At 28.7% G+C, this 14,948-nt stretch overlaps 3 protein-coding genes and 2 long non-coding RNA genes across 9 annotated transcripts; 2 read left to right on the top strand and 3 right to left on the bottom strand.

Moving 5' to 3' along the window:
• Positions 1–304: 304 nt before the first annotated feature.
• Positions 305–9,273, bottom strand: LOC122525505 (RNA-binding protein 33-like). Its single transcript, XM_043648338.1, has 11 exons — positions 8,686–9,273; positions 8,288–8,387; positions 4,975–5,540; positions 3,994–4,862; positions 3,697–3,896; positions 3,442–3,621; positions 3,033–3,365; positions 2,778–2,943; positions 2,560–2,693; positions 1,285–1,803; positions 305–739 (listed from the first exon to the last, which is right to left on the bottom strand). Exons 1-11 carry the CDS (start codon positions 8,694–8,696, stop codon positions 566–568), a joined length of 3,252 nt encoding a protein of 1,083 aa, XP_043504273.1. The 5' UTR covers positions 8,697–9,273; the 3' UTR covers positions 305–565.
• A 259-nt stretch (positions 9,274–9,532) lies between these two features.
• Positions 9,533–12,399, top strand: LOC122525509 (probable tRNA N6-adenosine threonylcarbamoyltransferase, mitochondrial). Of its 5 annotated transcripts, none has more exons than XM_043648352.1 (7): positions 9,533–10,286; positions 10,355–10,553; positions 10,630–10,888; positions 10,964–11,092; positions 11,161–11,517; positions 11,584–11,894; positions 12,163–12,399. In XM_043648352.1, exons 2-7 carry the CDS (start codon positions 10,363–10,365, stop codon positions 12,203–12,205), a joined length of 1,290 nt encoding a protein of 429 aa, XP_043504287.1. In that variant the 5' UTR covers positions 9,533–10,286; positions 10,355–10,362; the 3' UTR covers positions 12,206–12,399. The 5 variants fall into 5 exon arrangements, with proteins under 5 accessions (XP_043504287.1, XP_043504286.1, XP_043504289.1 ...); XM_043648351.1 differs by having other exon boundaries at positions 9,533–10,138; XM_043648354.1 differs by having other exon boundaries at positions 9,533–10,138; positions 10,442–10,553.
• On the bottom strand, positions 10,537–11,064 carry LOC122525512. The gene is made up of 2 exons (XR_006305814.1): positions 10,979–11,064; positions 10,537–10,709 (listed from the first exon to the last, which is right to left on the bottom strand). It is a non-coding gene; the product is annotated as an uncharacterized LOC122525512 (long non-coding RNA).
• Positions 11,858–13,575, bottom strand: LOC122525510 (GTP-binding protein 10 homolog). Its single transcript, XM_043648355.1, has 4 exons — positions 13,376–13,575; positions 12,991–13,294; positions 12,688–12,906; positions 11,858–12,605 (listed from the first exon to the last, which is right to left on the bottom strand). Exons 1-4 carry the CDS (start codon positions 13,412–13,414, stop codon positions 11,998–12,000), a joined length of 1,170 nt encoding a protein of 389 aa, XP_043504290.1. The 5' UTR covers positions 13,415–13,575; the 3' UTR covers positions 11,858–11,997.
• Positions 13,576–13,578: 3 nt separating this feature from the next.
• LOC122525511 lies at positions 13,579–14,717 on the top strand. The gene is made up of 2 exons (XR_006305813.1): positions 13,579–13,683; positions 14,473–14,717. It is a non-coding gene; the product is annotated as an uncharacterized LOC122525511 (long non-coding RNA).
• The last annotated feature ends 231 nt before the right edge of the window (positions 14,718–14,948 follow it).

Raw genomic sequence — 14,948 nt, forward strand, 5'->3', positions numbered from 1 at the left:
TCTCGGAGATTGTACAGACGACATCAAAATTATTTGTTATTATAAATGAAATCAATCAATAATAATCATGTAGAAGTTAAAAAAGTAACTTAAATAATAAATTAAATATATAAAGATATTTTAAATATAAGTTAATCTAATTTTATATATTATATGTGAAATATACATTCTCTTTATATACAAATTCATTAATCACCGCTGAATTATGTGGTGTATCAGTGATTATACAATATAATACATAATTATGTTACAGACTTTGACTTTAAATAATTCAGTCCACAGTGATCTCATTTTTTTTTTAGCCTTTTCTACAATTTCTTATACTCGATATACAATATTTTTTTTCTTATGCGTTTAAAATACTCTTTGACTTATCCTCACACATAATTTGAGTATATATATCAAATGTTTATACATATCTTTGCCTTAAAATGGCAATGCGAGTAATAAATATTGACAATAGATTTATTAAGGTATAATTGTATTATATAGTTAATGTGATTTTATTTATTATACTATAAGCTAAAAAGTGCACTCCATTGAGAGTACTTCTTTGCCATCTTCTTTAAGATTTTTTGCCAATTGTAGTTGTTGCTTTATTTATATTTGTTTGTGGCATAAGACGAACGGTTATCAGCGATAGATCGAGCATTTTACGCTGATATTTTTTGTGAAATACCATGGCAGCGGATTGCGTTTTAAATACGACAGTTGCATTACCCTCGCCCATGTGTATACTCTACAACATGAATAATAAAAAGACCATTATTATTTAACATTAGTGTAATTATTTATTTAAACAAAAAAAAAACAAATGAATTTATAATAAATGAAAGTCATGAAATCATAAAGTTTTCGATTTTTTTACATGTTTTCTAAACAAAAATAAAATACTTATGCCTTTTATAAAAGTTTTGTTTTACAATTGATTACAAGAAAAAAAAAACAAAGAAAAAAGAAATGTATGATCGCAGTATACATAAAGTAATATATCAAATTCATTATATAAATTATTATCTTGCGTTCAAATATAAGGTCGTCTTTTTCCTTATTACAATAAAATCATAAATAAAAAATAAAAGATACAATTATATTGTACTTTAAATTATTATATTATACTTTGTAAATTATAGAATTTAAATCTTTCAACAATATTTTAAACATATCATTAACGAAAATTAATAATTGTAAATGAATGAATGAAATAAACTAAATGTGCAATCTAGAGCACATTACACTACGAGATGATATATTTGCCTTGGAATTACATGCAAAAATAGTCACCTCTATGGTTCCGATTCCTTGACACATACGTCTAATTTGTGCCACTGAAGTACTAGCTGCTAAATTTTCTAATTTAACAGTATTTGTTTTAATTTCCGGCATTTTTTTGGGCGATACCATGACTTTTTGAAGCACAATTCTTTGATTATTTTGAGCGTTTACAACAACTTTTGGAGCGATGCTTCTCTCAATATTACCCATTTTTTGTCCAATTGGTGATTTCCTTGAAATACCAGACTGGGTTTGTACAAGTTTTTGAAGTATATTCGCTCCAGAACCTTGTCCCTTTTGTAAATTTGAGACAGTTTTTTGTATAGTCGTTGCAATTTTTTGCGAGTTAGATGGTTGAATGGATTTTGGTATTACAACTCTTCTAGTGCCACATTGTGGATTAATTTGTCTAATCGTTGAAACTTTATCACTGCTTTGATTATTACTCGTAAGTCCATCCGAAGAATCGTTTGGTTGTATAGTTTGAATAGTTCTAACAATTCGCATGCCAGGTGCTCTTTCAGTTCCCTAAAACAGAAATACATACAATTATGATATTCGTAATAATTATATATCAAAATCAGCTTAAAGTTCATATATTATATTAGTTATTAAATATATATTATATTTCTATTATTTAATATTAATCACAATATTAAATGACATTAGTTATATGATACAAAATATGAAGAAAACTGCCTTATTAAAATTAATATAACTTGTAAAATAATGTAACAAAGCATATGAACATTTGGAGGAAAAGAAAGAAAACAAAATGTATTCTAAAATATATTTATTTAAAAGTGAAAGTAAAAAATACAATAAAAGTTTAAAATTTGTATGTATATATTTCTTTATATATAAGTTTATATATAATTTAAGTATATGAATATTATATATAAACATATATATATGTAATATATGTATAATATTAAAAATATAATCATATCAAATGTCGTATCAAACATCTATCACAGGCATGCTGCGGCATAATATAAATTACGCGTATACTCGCGTTTTTTTCTTGGATATATTATAATAACGCATATATTATAATGCGTGTGAATATATATATATATATATATATATAAAAAGTGATTGATATGATTGATAATAAAAACATGATTCATTCAATTTTTTATTTAAATATTTCTATAGCAAATATAGCAAGTTATTTATATATAATTGATAAGAAATAAAATGTATAAAATTAATTATTCTTCAACTTTTCACTTTTCACATATTTCAAATATATATAAAATATAATGATATTTAGTGCTATACCTCTGTAGCTTGTGTATTGATAACACGCCCGCGTCCCCTACCTACACCAGGTCGACCTTTGTTTGGTGCAGCATCTTTCACAACCCCCATCAGAACTGATACTGGCTTTGTCTCTTGTTGCTTACATTCTGTACCTATTAAATATGGAACAATAATACACTTCTTCTTATATCTCGTATACTTTTATTATATAGAAAAGAACAAAAAATGATATCTACCAACGAAATTCGCCTCTATTTTATTAATTTGCTCATTTTGTTTCTCCATAGCGGCCATTTTTCTTCTATTTTCTTTTTCTCTTAATATTTGTTCTCTCAGACGTTTTTGCTCTTCCATTTTTTTTCTATACTCTCGCATTTCTGGATCTTCTTCCTTATCCTCTTCCTTAAAAGATAATAATAATAGTATTATACATACATTTTATATATTATAACATATAGTGTATTTCATATTTTATTATATAATAATATTACTTTTTTCTCTTCAGCTGCATCACCTAACGTGTCTACGGTTCTTACTTCTTGGAGATTTCTATTATTAGATTTCATCTTTTTTTGGCTTATATCTCCTGAAGCTTCTCTATCGGAAATTTGACATACTCTTTTCTGCTGCAGTTTATTAATCGTTCGTGCAGTATTTATAGGTGGTCTACTATTAGTAGGTTTTTGCATATGATTTTGTTCATAATTTTCATTACGGTATGTAGACGAAGGAAGTGGCCGCTGCGGTTTGTGGATATGATCATTTCTCGTTCGAGATGATAAATCTTGTTCTCGATAATTTAAATGAGATCCTCTGTATTCCGACTAAGATAGAAAATAATTGTTTCAAAGTATATTCATAAATTATTCTCATTCAAATAAAAGCATATAATAAACTTACTTGTTGATAATTATCTCTTTGTTCCCATTGATCATCTGATTTATATTTACTGTTGTCGTTATAATTACTTTCACGCGAATAATTGCTTTCTAATGGATACTGTTGTTTACTTGGACTAATATTTAATGTCTTTTGTGACTTATTCTCTTGCCATACATCAGAAAAATATGCATAAGGATCCTACAAATAAAATATGCTATATATTATTGGATCTGCTAATCATATGATTTATTAGAAGCAGAATACGGTACTTACATCGCTCTTATTCTGTTGATAATTCTGTTGATATTGCAACTGATTTGACTGAGACTGAGATTGAGATTGAGACTGAGACTGAGACTGAGACTGATTATATGGATTTTGATTAGGATATGGCATATTAGTCTGATTAAATTGGACTCCAGTACCTTGGGTTTGAAGTGGCGTTGAATGTTGTGAGTCCCATGCAAGTCTTGCTATTTGTATAATAAGATAACGTAAATTAATAACGTATAGAGATAAAGACGTTATATAGAAAATATTCAGATTTGTATATATATATAATAAACTCACCATCATTGGTTGGTTGTACAGCGCCTCGGAAATGTGGATTGATTAATATTTTATGGCCCGGAGTTAATGTTACATTAGGTAAATTCGAATTAGACTGTTGCGAAACTGGAGGAATTATATTGTTATTAAATTGATTATTCTGTATTTGATCTGGATATGGATGTCTTGAATCATACGTAGATCGATTTTCAAAATGTTGTTCTTGAAAAGGTGCTCTATTCTCAAAAGAAGAACCACTAGACATTTGTGTGCTTGGGGGATTTTGTATAGGTGGTCCCTGATTAGATACCGGTGGACGCGGGTATCCTTGCATCGGTAATATTTGATTTCCTTGGAGTGGTAACGATTGATTGCCATGTAATATTTGTGACGAATTACTAGACAGTATTGCATTTGGATTGCCAAGTAGAGATCCACCAGAATTTCCATGTAATAAAGAAGTTTGGGTATTTGGCAAGTGACGATTTGGATTATCTTGCATAATTGCTCCAGAGTTTTGGAAACCTTGTGGTATTTGTACAAAAGATGTTGGATTTGTTGAGCAATTATAAGGTGGAGCTTGTAACGGTGTTGCAATAGTTCCTCTAGGACCAAACTCCAATCGTGGAGCAATTGCACGTGGACCCATAGAACTTGAAAACTGATTAGGATTAAATGGTGGTCTACTTTCAATAAAATGTGTAGGTCCTTGCAGTGGATTATTTAGAGAAAACTGTTGGAAATTTGGTATCGAAGAATTATTTGGTTGATACATGATCTGTTGATTCTGTATATTATTAGGTACACCAAGAAGAAATGGTGGTCTAGCTTCCAATAGTGGTGGTCTACACATTGGTTGCTGATTATCGAAACCACGTGCATTACCAAACCTGTAAAAAAACAAATCATATGAGACATCGTACAATAAAAAGTGCAGTAAAAAGTGTATAGAATGAGATAGATCATAATAATAATAATAATAATTAAAAAAATGCAACATACCTTGGACTATAATTACCACTAACCGATGGTATAAATCTTCCTACTTTGTTTCCTCTTGTGCATCTTCCTCTTCCTCTACCTCTGAATGATGGTTTGGTTGGTTCGGGCGTTACTACATTTTCTAAAGTATCAGGAATATCGTTATTCATTTTTGGAGAAATCATTGTTCTTTCATTCTGGAATCTATTACGTCTTTCCTTTGCTTCTTCACAATCATCATCTTCAAGTCCTTGTCCATTTCCAATATAAATTTTTTGCATATTTTTCTGCAGCTTCTCTCGTAAATCACCTTTTCCAATAGTTGCAGACATATTAGCACTACTACATCCAGAGTTTGCTTCGTACTGACTGATTTGATCTGTATTATACTCGGTGGTTTTGTCTTGCTTGTAAAATCCTGTATCATTGTCTTGCTGATCTCCATCTTCATAAAAATGATTTTCAATATCAGTCTTTGATCTATTAAATTCTACATTTTCATCTTCCCCTTCTAAGTCATCCAAAGCATCCGTGACTCCTAAGTCCAGTACATCATCTGTTTCCTCTTCTCCCTTATAGCTATTCTGCTGCTCAGGGAATTAAATTGCCAAATATTTGTAATTTAAATACAATGCACTATCGCAAAAATTACATTCTATAAATACTTAAATGTTATAACCATAGTAATGTAATAACTACATAATTATAGTTGGAATGTTATACCTTTTACAATGCAAACCTCAAACCTTCATTACATCTGGTGTTGCATATAAAATCTTAAAAGTTCAATATTTTTTCATTTTCACATCCAACTATTATAGATTATTAAGTGTAAATAATGTATAATACTGTTTTATTATACATATATGTATATGTATATATACACACACACACGCACGTTATCTATTATAATTCATGTATCAATATCTTTTCTTGTTATAAATGTGTAATAATTATGTCATATAAAAAATAAATTTATATGCAACGAATAAAACAAACAAATCAATATTACTTATAAGATTCATTTCTTTTCCATTAATTTCATATTACAATGTGATCCTTGATTTGCACTAGTAAACACATTGCATTTAAATAGACTAACACAGTTGAGATTGTACGATAAATATATAATATAATATATTCATCGTGCATACGCTTAAAGCATAACAGCATACTATATATTTCAATTAGAACAACTTTATATATGAAAACTAATTTTTATCAGATAAATTTAACTAAACGATAGTCACAACCTTTTTTAAAAATATTTCTAAATAGTAATAATAATTTCAGATTATTGAGAAATAATTTAATATAAAAATTTGAAATACAACTAAATACAGAAATATAAATTATGCTTAATATAGAAAACTACAATTTACAATTGTATATTATTACAATGTTGTCTAAATTATTGTTTACTGTTACTTTTTATGCGCATGAATTATAATCTTTGGTTTTGCAATGATGATCATTTAACATCTTAATGCTATTGGTTGACGTTCAACACATTTTTTTCTTACAACATGCACTTTTATCTTTTTTACGATTATAATGTACTCCCTCCATCCCAAATTAGTTGATACACTTGCCTAAACATTTACATATCAAATGCAACAATTAATTTGGACTAGAGGGAGTAATTAACGACCCAAAATGAAAATTTCATTTTTTAAGAATGGCTAGATGTAAATTTCTTTAAAATATTAAAGATGTAGGAAAGCAATAATAAGATATACTAAGATGAATAGAAAGAACTCTTTTTAAATAAAAAATATATATTAGTATGCATTACTAATGTAAGTTATTATTAATAATAACTAATATAAGTCAAAATAAAGTATAATTAATAATTCAATAACACGTAATAGTAAAATCAATTGCAGTTAACAATTATATTCTTACATTAAGCCATTCAGAATCGTTTTTCAATATAATAAATAAATCTGATTGATTTTTGATAAACAAATGAAACGGATGAAATCTTTATAGATTAATTACACTTTAGTTATATATTATAAAATGTATAAATTTTTCAAGTTGTATAAAAAAGCAATGGTTAATTATGTTGCTTTCATTAATAAGTTTGCAATATCTGACATTGTTTAGAACTATTGTATGTTCTTCATTCATTCATAAATTTCAAAACAGCAAAAATATATTGTCCATTGATGTCATTTTTCTTGAAAAAGTAGATATATTTATTCTATGTTATGTCGAAAACATTTGGATCTAAATTCTTCATGTTTCATGATTAAATATATCAAATTTTGACGAATATAGTAAGCAAGCAAAGATAAACACATGTACGTATGTGTGCACATGTTTTTATGCATGTGTATGTGAATTAAGCAAGAAGAAATACATGTATGATTCATTTTACAGATGTTATTAAGAGTACCTATTATTATATCATAATAGTAAAAAACAAGCAAGAATTTTTTCATAATAAAAGTGACATTTTGCTGATAGTGGTGGTATCATTTAGAACTCGGGTTTTTTTTTCTCTTTTTTACATATATCGTATGTTTCCAGAAATGTAAAAAATATATTTCAAATGGATGGTCTAACTTACATTCAAATTTATCCAACTTATCTTCTTTTATATTTAGAATCTTGTTATACGTGCAAAAAAATGAAGTATACTTTAAAAAGAATTGCTATATTTTTTAAATGATAATGACTAACTTTGATAATTTTGTAACTCATTACAATAGACTTTTTACATTTCTTACTTAGCGATAATTAGGCTTATATTACATTATGTTACATATTTATATTCTTTGAAATACTGTTAGAGTGAAAAAGATCGTAGAATTTTCATACTCGATACAATATAAATTTATTTCATTCAAATATGTAATCGTTGAAAACATTCAATTATTAAATATAATCTCTATTTGTTTTTTTTTTCTTTCTATAAAAAGCAAAGGATTAAAAAGATTCTTTTAACATATTAAGGTCTTGCTCTTGTAACTGATTTTTCAAAAATTGTAAAATATTAATCAAATCATTTCATTGCAGAACAGTTACATTACAACTAGAACGATAAAATTACTTTGCGGTAAATATTCATACACATACTTATGATAATAAGAGTGCTTTTGGATTAAAAAATTTATAAAAATACTCAAATCAAATGAAATTATTTCATACGAAATAGTAAGATTATTTTTAAATGTATAGACAAAAGAAAAATCTTGAATCAACAACAAATTAATGATTATTTAAATGTTGACAGAACTCATATATTATCTTCTATTATTTTATATCAGCTGAGAAGAAAAAAAGAATTTTATTTAACAAGGATATAATGGGTAAACATTATGCTTACCCTGTCTAATTCATAGTCATCAGCTAGGAGGGCTTCTTCCTCATCATTGCCCAAATCATATTCTTCATCTCCAAGATCTTCGTCAAGTAATGTATCGTCACTGAAAATGTTATTTCTGTAATAACTATTAGAAATGAACATACATAAATATATTTAAATAATTGATTAATGATTACACTTGATATATATATAATTGTTTGAATCATTGTTACACTTGTATTCGAAAACCCTAACCTCCGTATATTAAAGAAAAAAAAAAACATAAAAATTCACAACATTATAAAGAAATGATGAAATATAAGAATCGTAAATAATAAAATAGATTTATTATTATCGAAATTTAGATTTGAAAAAAGTATTAAAATAAAATACAAATCAATGGAAGAAAAATAACTTACTGTTCCGACATAGTACGTCCTATCTTCTTCGCATCAAAAGAATACCTGTGATGGCTTCGTTCTGTTACATCGATCGATGCCGTCAATATCGTCTCTATATCGTTCGATATATCGAAGTCTACTGTATCGATATTAGCTCTTTATTTCAACCAATGAAATTTAAGCTACATTTACTTTCGACTTCACGCGGCCAGTTAAATATGTTTACGTACTTTCCCTAGATCATCATTTTTTAAATTCTTATTTATAATATTTCTTTTATTTATATATAATGGCAGCATTAATTAAAAATTAAATTAAATTTATTTTAGTTGTAGACACTCATGAGGCCAATTAGGGCCAAATTGAACCTAATCACTCCATTGTTGAACGACCAATGCTACAACGGGCTAATACTCTTTGTTATTAATTACAATCCTGGTATTGTTAACTATTTATTACGCGAAATAAACAGAAAAAAAGAGTCACGTACACCATAAATATGTTTAACTAATCGTAAGATTCCACATACAGTCAGAATGGCCATAAGAACGTGTTCTTTCATGTAAATAAAAACCAGAGACTCGATACTAAAGAGAAATGAAACTTTGTTTAAATAAAGTATGCTAACCTTCTCTAAAACGATGTCGCGACGTTCTATTTCTTAGTCTAGATAAAAACCTAGAACCAAAGAATAAAAAAGTACATATAGAAGTTCGCAAGTACCCTTTTTTATCTACCTAGTTGCATTTTAGTTACTACCACGACGACCAGTGGGCGAAAGTAGTTACTTAATACGATAACAGTACAATACTATCAAAAAATTTTCCTGCAATATAAGTAGAGTGCATTAGTGCATTGAAATAATTATTAATTAATCGATGCAAGTGTCTATTATTGTCTAAAAGCTCGGAGAATATGATCTATGTACTGTCCTGTTCGAAATGTACCGTTGAACTGAGTCATTGTTCTCTGTAAAAGTTCTTTTATTAAATGTTGTTTATAAGACTTTCCGAACGTTACGCATGTGTATAACACAATTAATACTCGAAATAAATAGAATTTCCTTTTATGGAAAGTCATATAAACAACATTCAACAAAAGAACTTGTAACGAGGACATTGACCTAATTCAACGATGGATTTCGAGGAGGAGGGATAACAGAACATATACTCCAAACTTTTAGACAACAATAGACACTTGCATCGATTAATTAACAATTATTTCAATGCACTAATGCACTCTGCTTATAGAATACAGTATTTTTTGATAGTATTGTACTATCCTCGCGTTAAGTAACTACTTTCGCCCACTGGTCGTCGTGGTAGTAACTAAAATGCAACTAGGTAGATAAAAAAGGGGACTTGTGAACTTCTATGTACTTTTTTATTCTTTGCTAGAACCTTGTAATTTCATTATTACCTGAGAAGTGGTACTACTGTTGTGTTACCAACTATTAAGTCCTTAATGTACGGTGTGTTTCTAATGCACTCCTGTTTGTATGAAGTATATATGCTGCTGTTTAAATATATGTACATGAGAAAACGATGCTAACCTTTTTGAAATAAAAAAATATCAAATTTTATTTATTTACAATATTGTATATATTTAAGTATTTTTAGGTAAATTTGTAATTATATTAATTTGTTTTCAACTTTGTTCGTTATTCTTATTCTTATTTTTGATTTAGAAAAGAATATGATATCCCGATTGAAATTTCTATATCCTCGACTCAGTAAGTTTAAAAGTTTAAATAAATTTTTTAATCGAAAACCAGCTATAATCCTAGGAATTGAAAGTAGCTGCGATGATACTGGTTGCGGAATTGTGGATAGCTATGGAAATATTTTGGGTGAAGCAATTAACTCGCAATATTTATTACACTTGAAGTAATTTAAACATGTTAACAATATAATGATTGTTAGTTTAAAAACAGTTGCATTCATTTAGACAATGTACTTGTAGGTATGGAGGTATAATACCTCCAATTGCTCGGGAAATGCATAGGCAACATATCACAGAGGTATGCGAGAATGCATTGAGATCTGCAAATTTAAAATTAAGAGACATAGACGCTATTGCAACTACTGTAAAGCCAGGTCTTCCAATGTCACTTCAAATTGGCCAAAGGTTTGGAAAATATCTAGCACTTGTTGGTAATAAACCGTTTATACCCATACATCATATGCAAGCCCATGCATTAACAGTTCGATTAACAGAGAAGGTTTCAAATAAAGAATTTTTTCTATTCTTCATATAAAATTAGACATAAAGAATAATATTTGATATTACTTTCTAGGTAGATTTTCCTTACCTTGTTCTTTTAATATCAGGTGGTCACTGTATGCTTGTAGTTGTTCAAAATGCAGAGGAATTTATTCTACTTGGCTCGACTGTAAGCAATGCACCAGGAGAAATTATAGATAAGGTACGTTATTATGATAATATCGTACTACCAATGTAGCTGCAAAAATAAAATATACAGGTATATTATAGGTTGCTCGCAGACTTAAACTAAATTATATAAAAGAATTTAGTAATATGAGTGGAGGTCAGGCAATAGAAGCAGCGGCAAGTAGGGCATCTAACATAGATCAATTTATTTTTGGTGAATCTATGAGGTTTCATAAGGACTGTCAATTTAGTTTCTCTGGAATAGTATCAAAATGTATGAAGCATATTACTGATCAAGAGAAAAAATATGATATCACAGCTGATATGCTTATTCCTGATATTTATAATTTATGCGCTAGTTTTCAATTTGCAATTACAAAACATCTCTGCAAGAAAACGCAAATAGGAATAGAATTTCTTGATAAAATAAACTTAATTCCTGAAGATAAAAGAACATTAGTGAGTATAACTGTATCTGATTTAAAATTCAATCATTTTTGAATTATACAATTGATATGATTATAGGTTGTGTCAGGAGGCGTTGCAAGTAATCACTTTATAGCAAAAGCTTTGAATATTGTATGTTCAGAATTAAATTACAAGTTTGTCAGGACACCACCAAGATTGTGTACCGATAATGGTGTTATGATAGCTTGGAATGGTGTAGAAAAGTGGAATTCGGGTATTGATATACTTAGAAGTGAAAGTGAAATTGAAAGTGTAAATGTAGAAGGAAAAGCAGCCATAGGAAAAGACTGGACAAAAAGAGTACAACTTCAACAATTTAAACTCAAACGAATAGGCTTAAAAAAACAATTGTTTATGGAATCAAATACGTAAGTTATATGCATTGTATGTACATTTAATATACATAAATTATTTTAATCGCATCTCAAACTATTTTTTTGTCTATTAATCTAAAAGATTTTATAGACAAATTTAAACTAGCGTAGGTCCACTTTGCTTTATTTTTTCCTTTATTTTCTCATGTAATTCAGAATCAGATATAATTTCTCTTTCTGATATTAATTTTTTTTCCTCATTAATATATAGTATATTTCGTATTTTTTCTTTAATCATTTCTATTTCATTTTCCTTTTTTAGAGCTAATGATGCCGTCACAATATCATCAAATTCTATAACGTGATCGGGTCTTATTTCTTCTGGATATTCTGAGACAACGTTTGGTAGATCTTCCAATTTATCTTTCATATTGGCATAAATTTGATCAGAATTATTTGTATCCATCTTATTTATTATAAGCATGGAAGGTGTATGTAATAAATCTGGTTTGTAAAGTTCTATTTCTTTGTTTAGTAAAATAATTGTTTCTAAACAGGATCTATGAGAATCATGAACGGATAATTGGAAACCTTGAATATCCACAATAAATAGAAGTAACTTTGTTCTTTCTAAGTGCTTTAAAAATTTGTGACCCATTCCGATATTGGCATGTGCTCCTTCGATCAAACCTGGTAAATCAGCAACTGTTATTTGTCTAAGGTCTTTGTATATCATAGTGCCTAGTTGTGGTTTTAAAGTAGTAACTGAAAAGAACATCAGAATTTGAAGAATTTAATGAATATATTTATATGCTATATTAAATTTGTAGCTTTTAAATGAACTTACATGGATATTTTGCAATTTTTGGCCGTGCTCTAGACACAGCCCGTAGAAATGTACTTTTTCCAGCATTGGGAAATCCAACTAAACCCACTTCAGCGATTAGCTTAAGATCGAGTATTATCGTTCTACTTTGTCCTTTCTGACCACAAAATCCTGTTTCTTTACAACCGCCTAGACCACCCTTTGCCACTAATAACTTTGAATTTGCTTTGTTCAAATCTCCTATATTTAATATAAAACAACTTTACAAATCTACATACTTATATGTAATATATGGAATATTACTTAAATCTAAGTTAAGTTTACCTAATTTGAAACCGTTGTCATCTAAGACAGTTACACCGCAAGGAATATTTATAGTTATATCAATACCAGGTTTTCCTAGAATTCCTTTCATAGTACTGTTGCCTCCTGGTTTAGCATGTATTTTTATTTTTTTCCATTTTCTTTTAACATCCCTTAACGTTAATTCCTCTTTTGATAAGACATAAATATCTCCACCCGAACCACCTTTACCACCATACCGAGGTAAACCAGATCCTCCGGCACCTGCTCTCACAGTAAGACGCAAAGAATCTATGAATCCTTCTTGTAAACGTTTTCTAGGTACCTTAAATAGAAATAAATAAAACGTCATATTAAAGAAAAGAATTTACTCACTTCTTGTTTAAATATGATATATAATACATACTTTAAAAACATAACCTAAAATATTTGTAAGAAATACCATTTTTGCCTCTGTATTATTACCGAATATTACTATTTTTTATTGTAGATATTTTATCAAAACAATATATATTAAAACATTACACCTCTTTGTTATAATTATGCTATAAAATATCAATCACTCAGTAATGTAAACATTCGACTAGCCACCATATAAATACATGTACGTGAAATGCAACGAAGTTATGTAGAATCGATTGTAAGCGATTGTTAGCTAATACTTATCGAGAATCGACTATGTATTTATTTCTTCTCATTGTCAGCATTACGTAGGTAATTTAAATCGATAAACAATAGATAAACAAAAATATAAATTGCCAACTACTCTAATAAAAATGATTCAATTTTCTACCTATTTCAGTATATATATATATAATTGCATATACAGGTGTCTATGCGTTTTACATAAAGTGACAAACTTTTAGACAAAACGAATTATTGCCTGGAAATTGAATCATACAGGAGCTTAATAGTGCACATTTTCTTTTCTAGTTCTATGTTGCACGAGATGCAATAGATAATGATATCATCATCATCGCAGTTACATAACTCTTATACGCAACTATCTTCGCTAATTATATTTAATAATCATTAATTATTAATTTCGAATTTATTATAATTCAAATATCGTGTAATTTAATAAATAATTTATATTAGTTCGTAAATAGAAAAAATACAAGTACGAATATGGCATTCATTTAAGTATTATACAAAATGGCGCCAAAGTTCGAATTCAAAAAAGTCATCAAAATCTGGCCCTTTTCCGTAATTAATATTGATAATTAAAGTATATAAATCATATAATTATCAATGGATTTTGATAATAGCCAATACGAACGTTTAAATAAAGTTTTAAATAAATCGAAAAATCTCTTTATTACATTTATATAGATTTGATTAGATTTATAGATTAGATAGAGAATTAAAAGAATTAATCTAATTATTCAAAATCGATCTGTCCATGAAATATTAGCGCGTGAATTGATCGAGGTATCGCGTTAAGCCTTGTCCTTCTTTTTATTTTTCATTTTTAATAGGTGTTTGGTCCTTGCAATTCTTCAGGGTCTCCGCGTCAAGGAGTTGGGCGGATTGCATTCAAGGGTTAAGTGAAATCAATTGTGCGGCCTTTGCAAAGAATCAATTGATGTGCGTATTATAAGAAACAAGACGAAGTCAAGAAAGAAAGAATCAACGAGAGAGGGAAGCAATAAGAGTAAGGAAGGTTTGTTGCATCTAGCCTTCCTTAGTTATAGCAAAACGGAGGCTCGTCCGGCAACGTATGTGTTAAAATTAAATTTAGCCAAAAAGAGAGAGAGAGAGAGAAAGATAGAGAAAGAAGAAAGGCCAACGGCTACGTTTCTTGCAGACGACGACGAAAACGAAGACGAAGACGAAGACGAAGACGACGACGACGACGACACGAGACGAGACGAGACGAGACGAGACACACGTCCTTTAGTTCAGTCTCAAGAGCATATCCCGGTTGTACGGGTGCTCTAATTAGACATATCTTTTTGCTTTTCTTTCTATCTTTTCCT

Source organism: Polistes fuscatus, unplaced genomic scaffold, assembly GCF_010416935.1.
Source record: "Polistes fuscatus isolate 324 unplaced genomic scaffold, CU_Pfus_HIC Scaffold9, whole genome shotgun sequence".
Classification (NCBI taxonomy): domain Eukaryota; kingdom Metazoa; phylum Arthropoda; class Insecta; order Hymenoptera; family Vespidae; genus Polistes; species Polistes fuscatus.

Bases quoted from the DNA above. Each gene is read 5' to 3' on its own strand.
- LOC122525505 (XM_043648338.1), bottom strand. The intron at 5,541-8,287 runs GTAAGCATAATG...TTCCCTGAGCAG, and splicing joins ATGACTATGAATTAGACAGG to CAGAATAGCTATAAGGGAGA. The intron at 3,897-3,993 runs GTGAGTTTATTA...TTATACAAATAG, and splicing joins TGTACAACCAACCAATGATG to CAAGACTTGCATGGGACTCA.
- LOC122525509 (XM_043648350.1), top strand. The intron at 11,518-11,583 runs GTGAGTATAACT...ATATGATTATAG, and splicing joins CTGAAGATAAAAGAACATTA to GTTGTGTCAGGAGGCGTTGC. The intron at 11,895-12,162 runs GTAAGTTATATG...TTCCTTTTTTAG, and splicing joins TTGTTTATGGAATCAAATAC to AGCTAATGATGCCGTCACAA.
- LOC122525510 (XM_043648355.1), bottom strand. From the start codon at position 13,414: ATGGTATTTCTTACAAATATTTTAGGTTATGTTTTTAAA. The intron at 13,295-13,375 runs GTATGTATTATA...TTTCTATTTAAG, and splicing joins TTTTAGGTTATGTTTTTAAA to GTACCTAGAAAACGTTTACA. The intron at 12,907-12,990 runs GTAAACTTAACT...TATTAAATATAG, and splicing joins TGACAACGGTTTCAAATTAG to GAGATTTGAACAAAGCAAAT.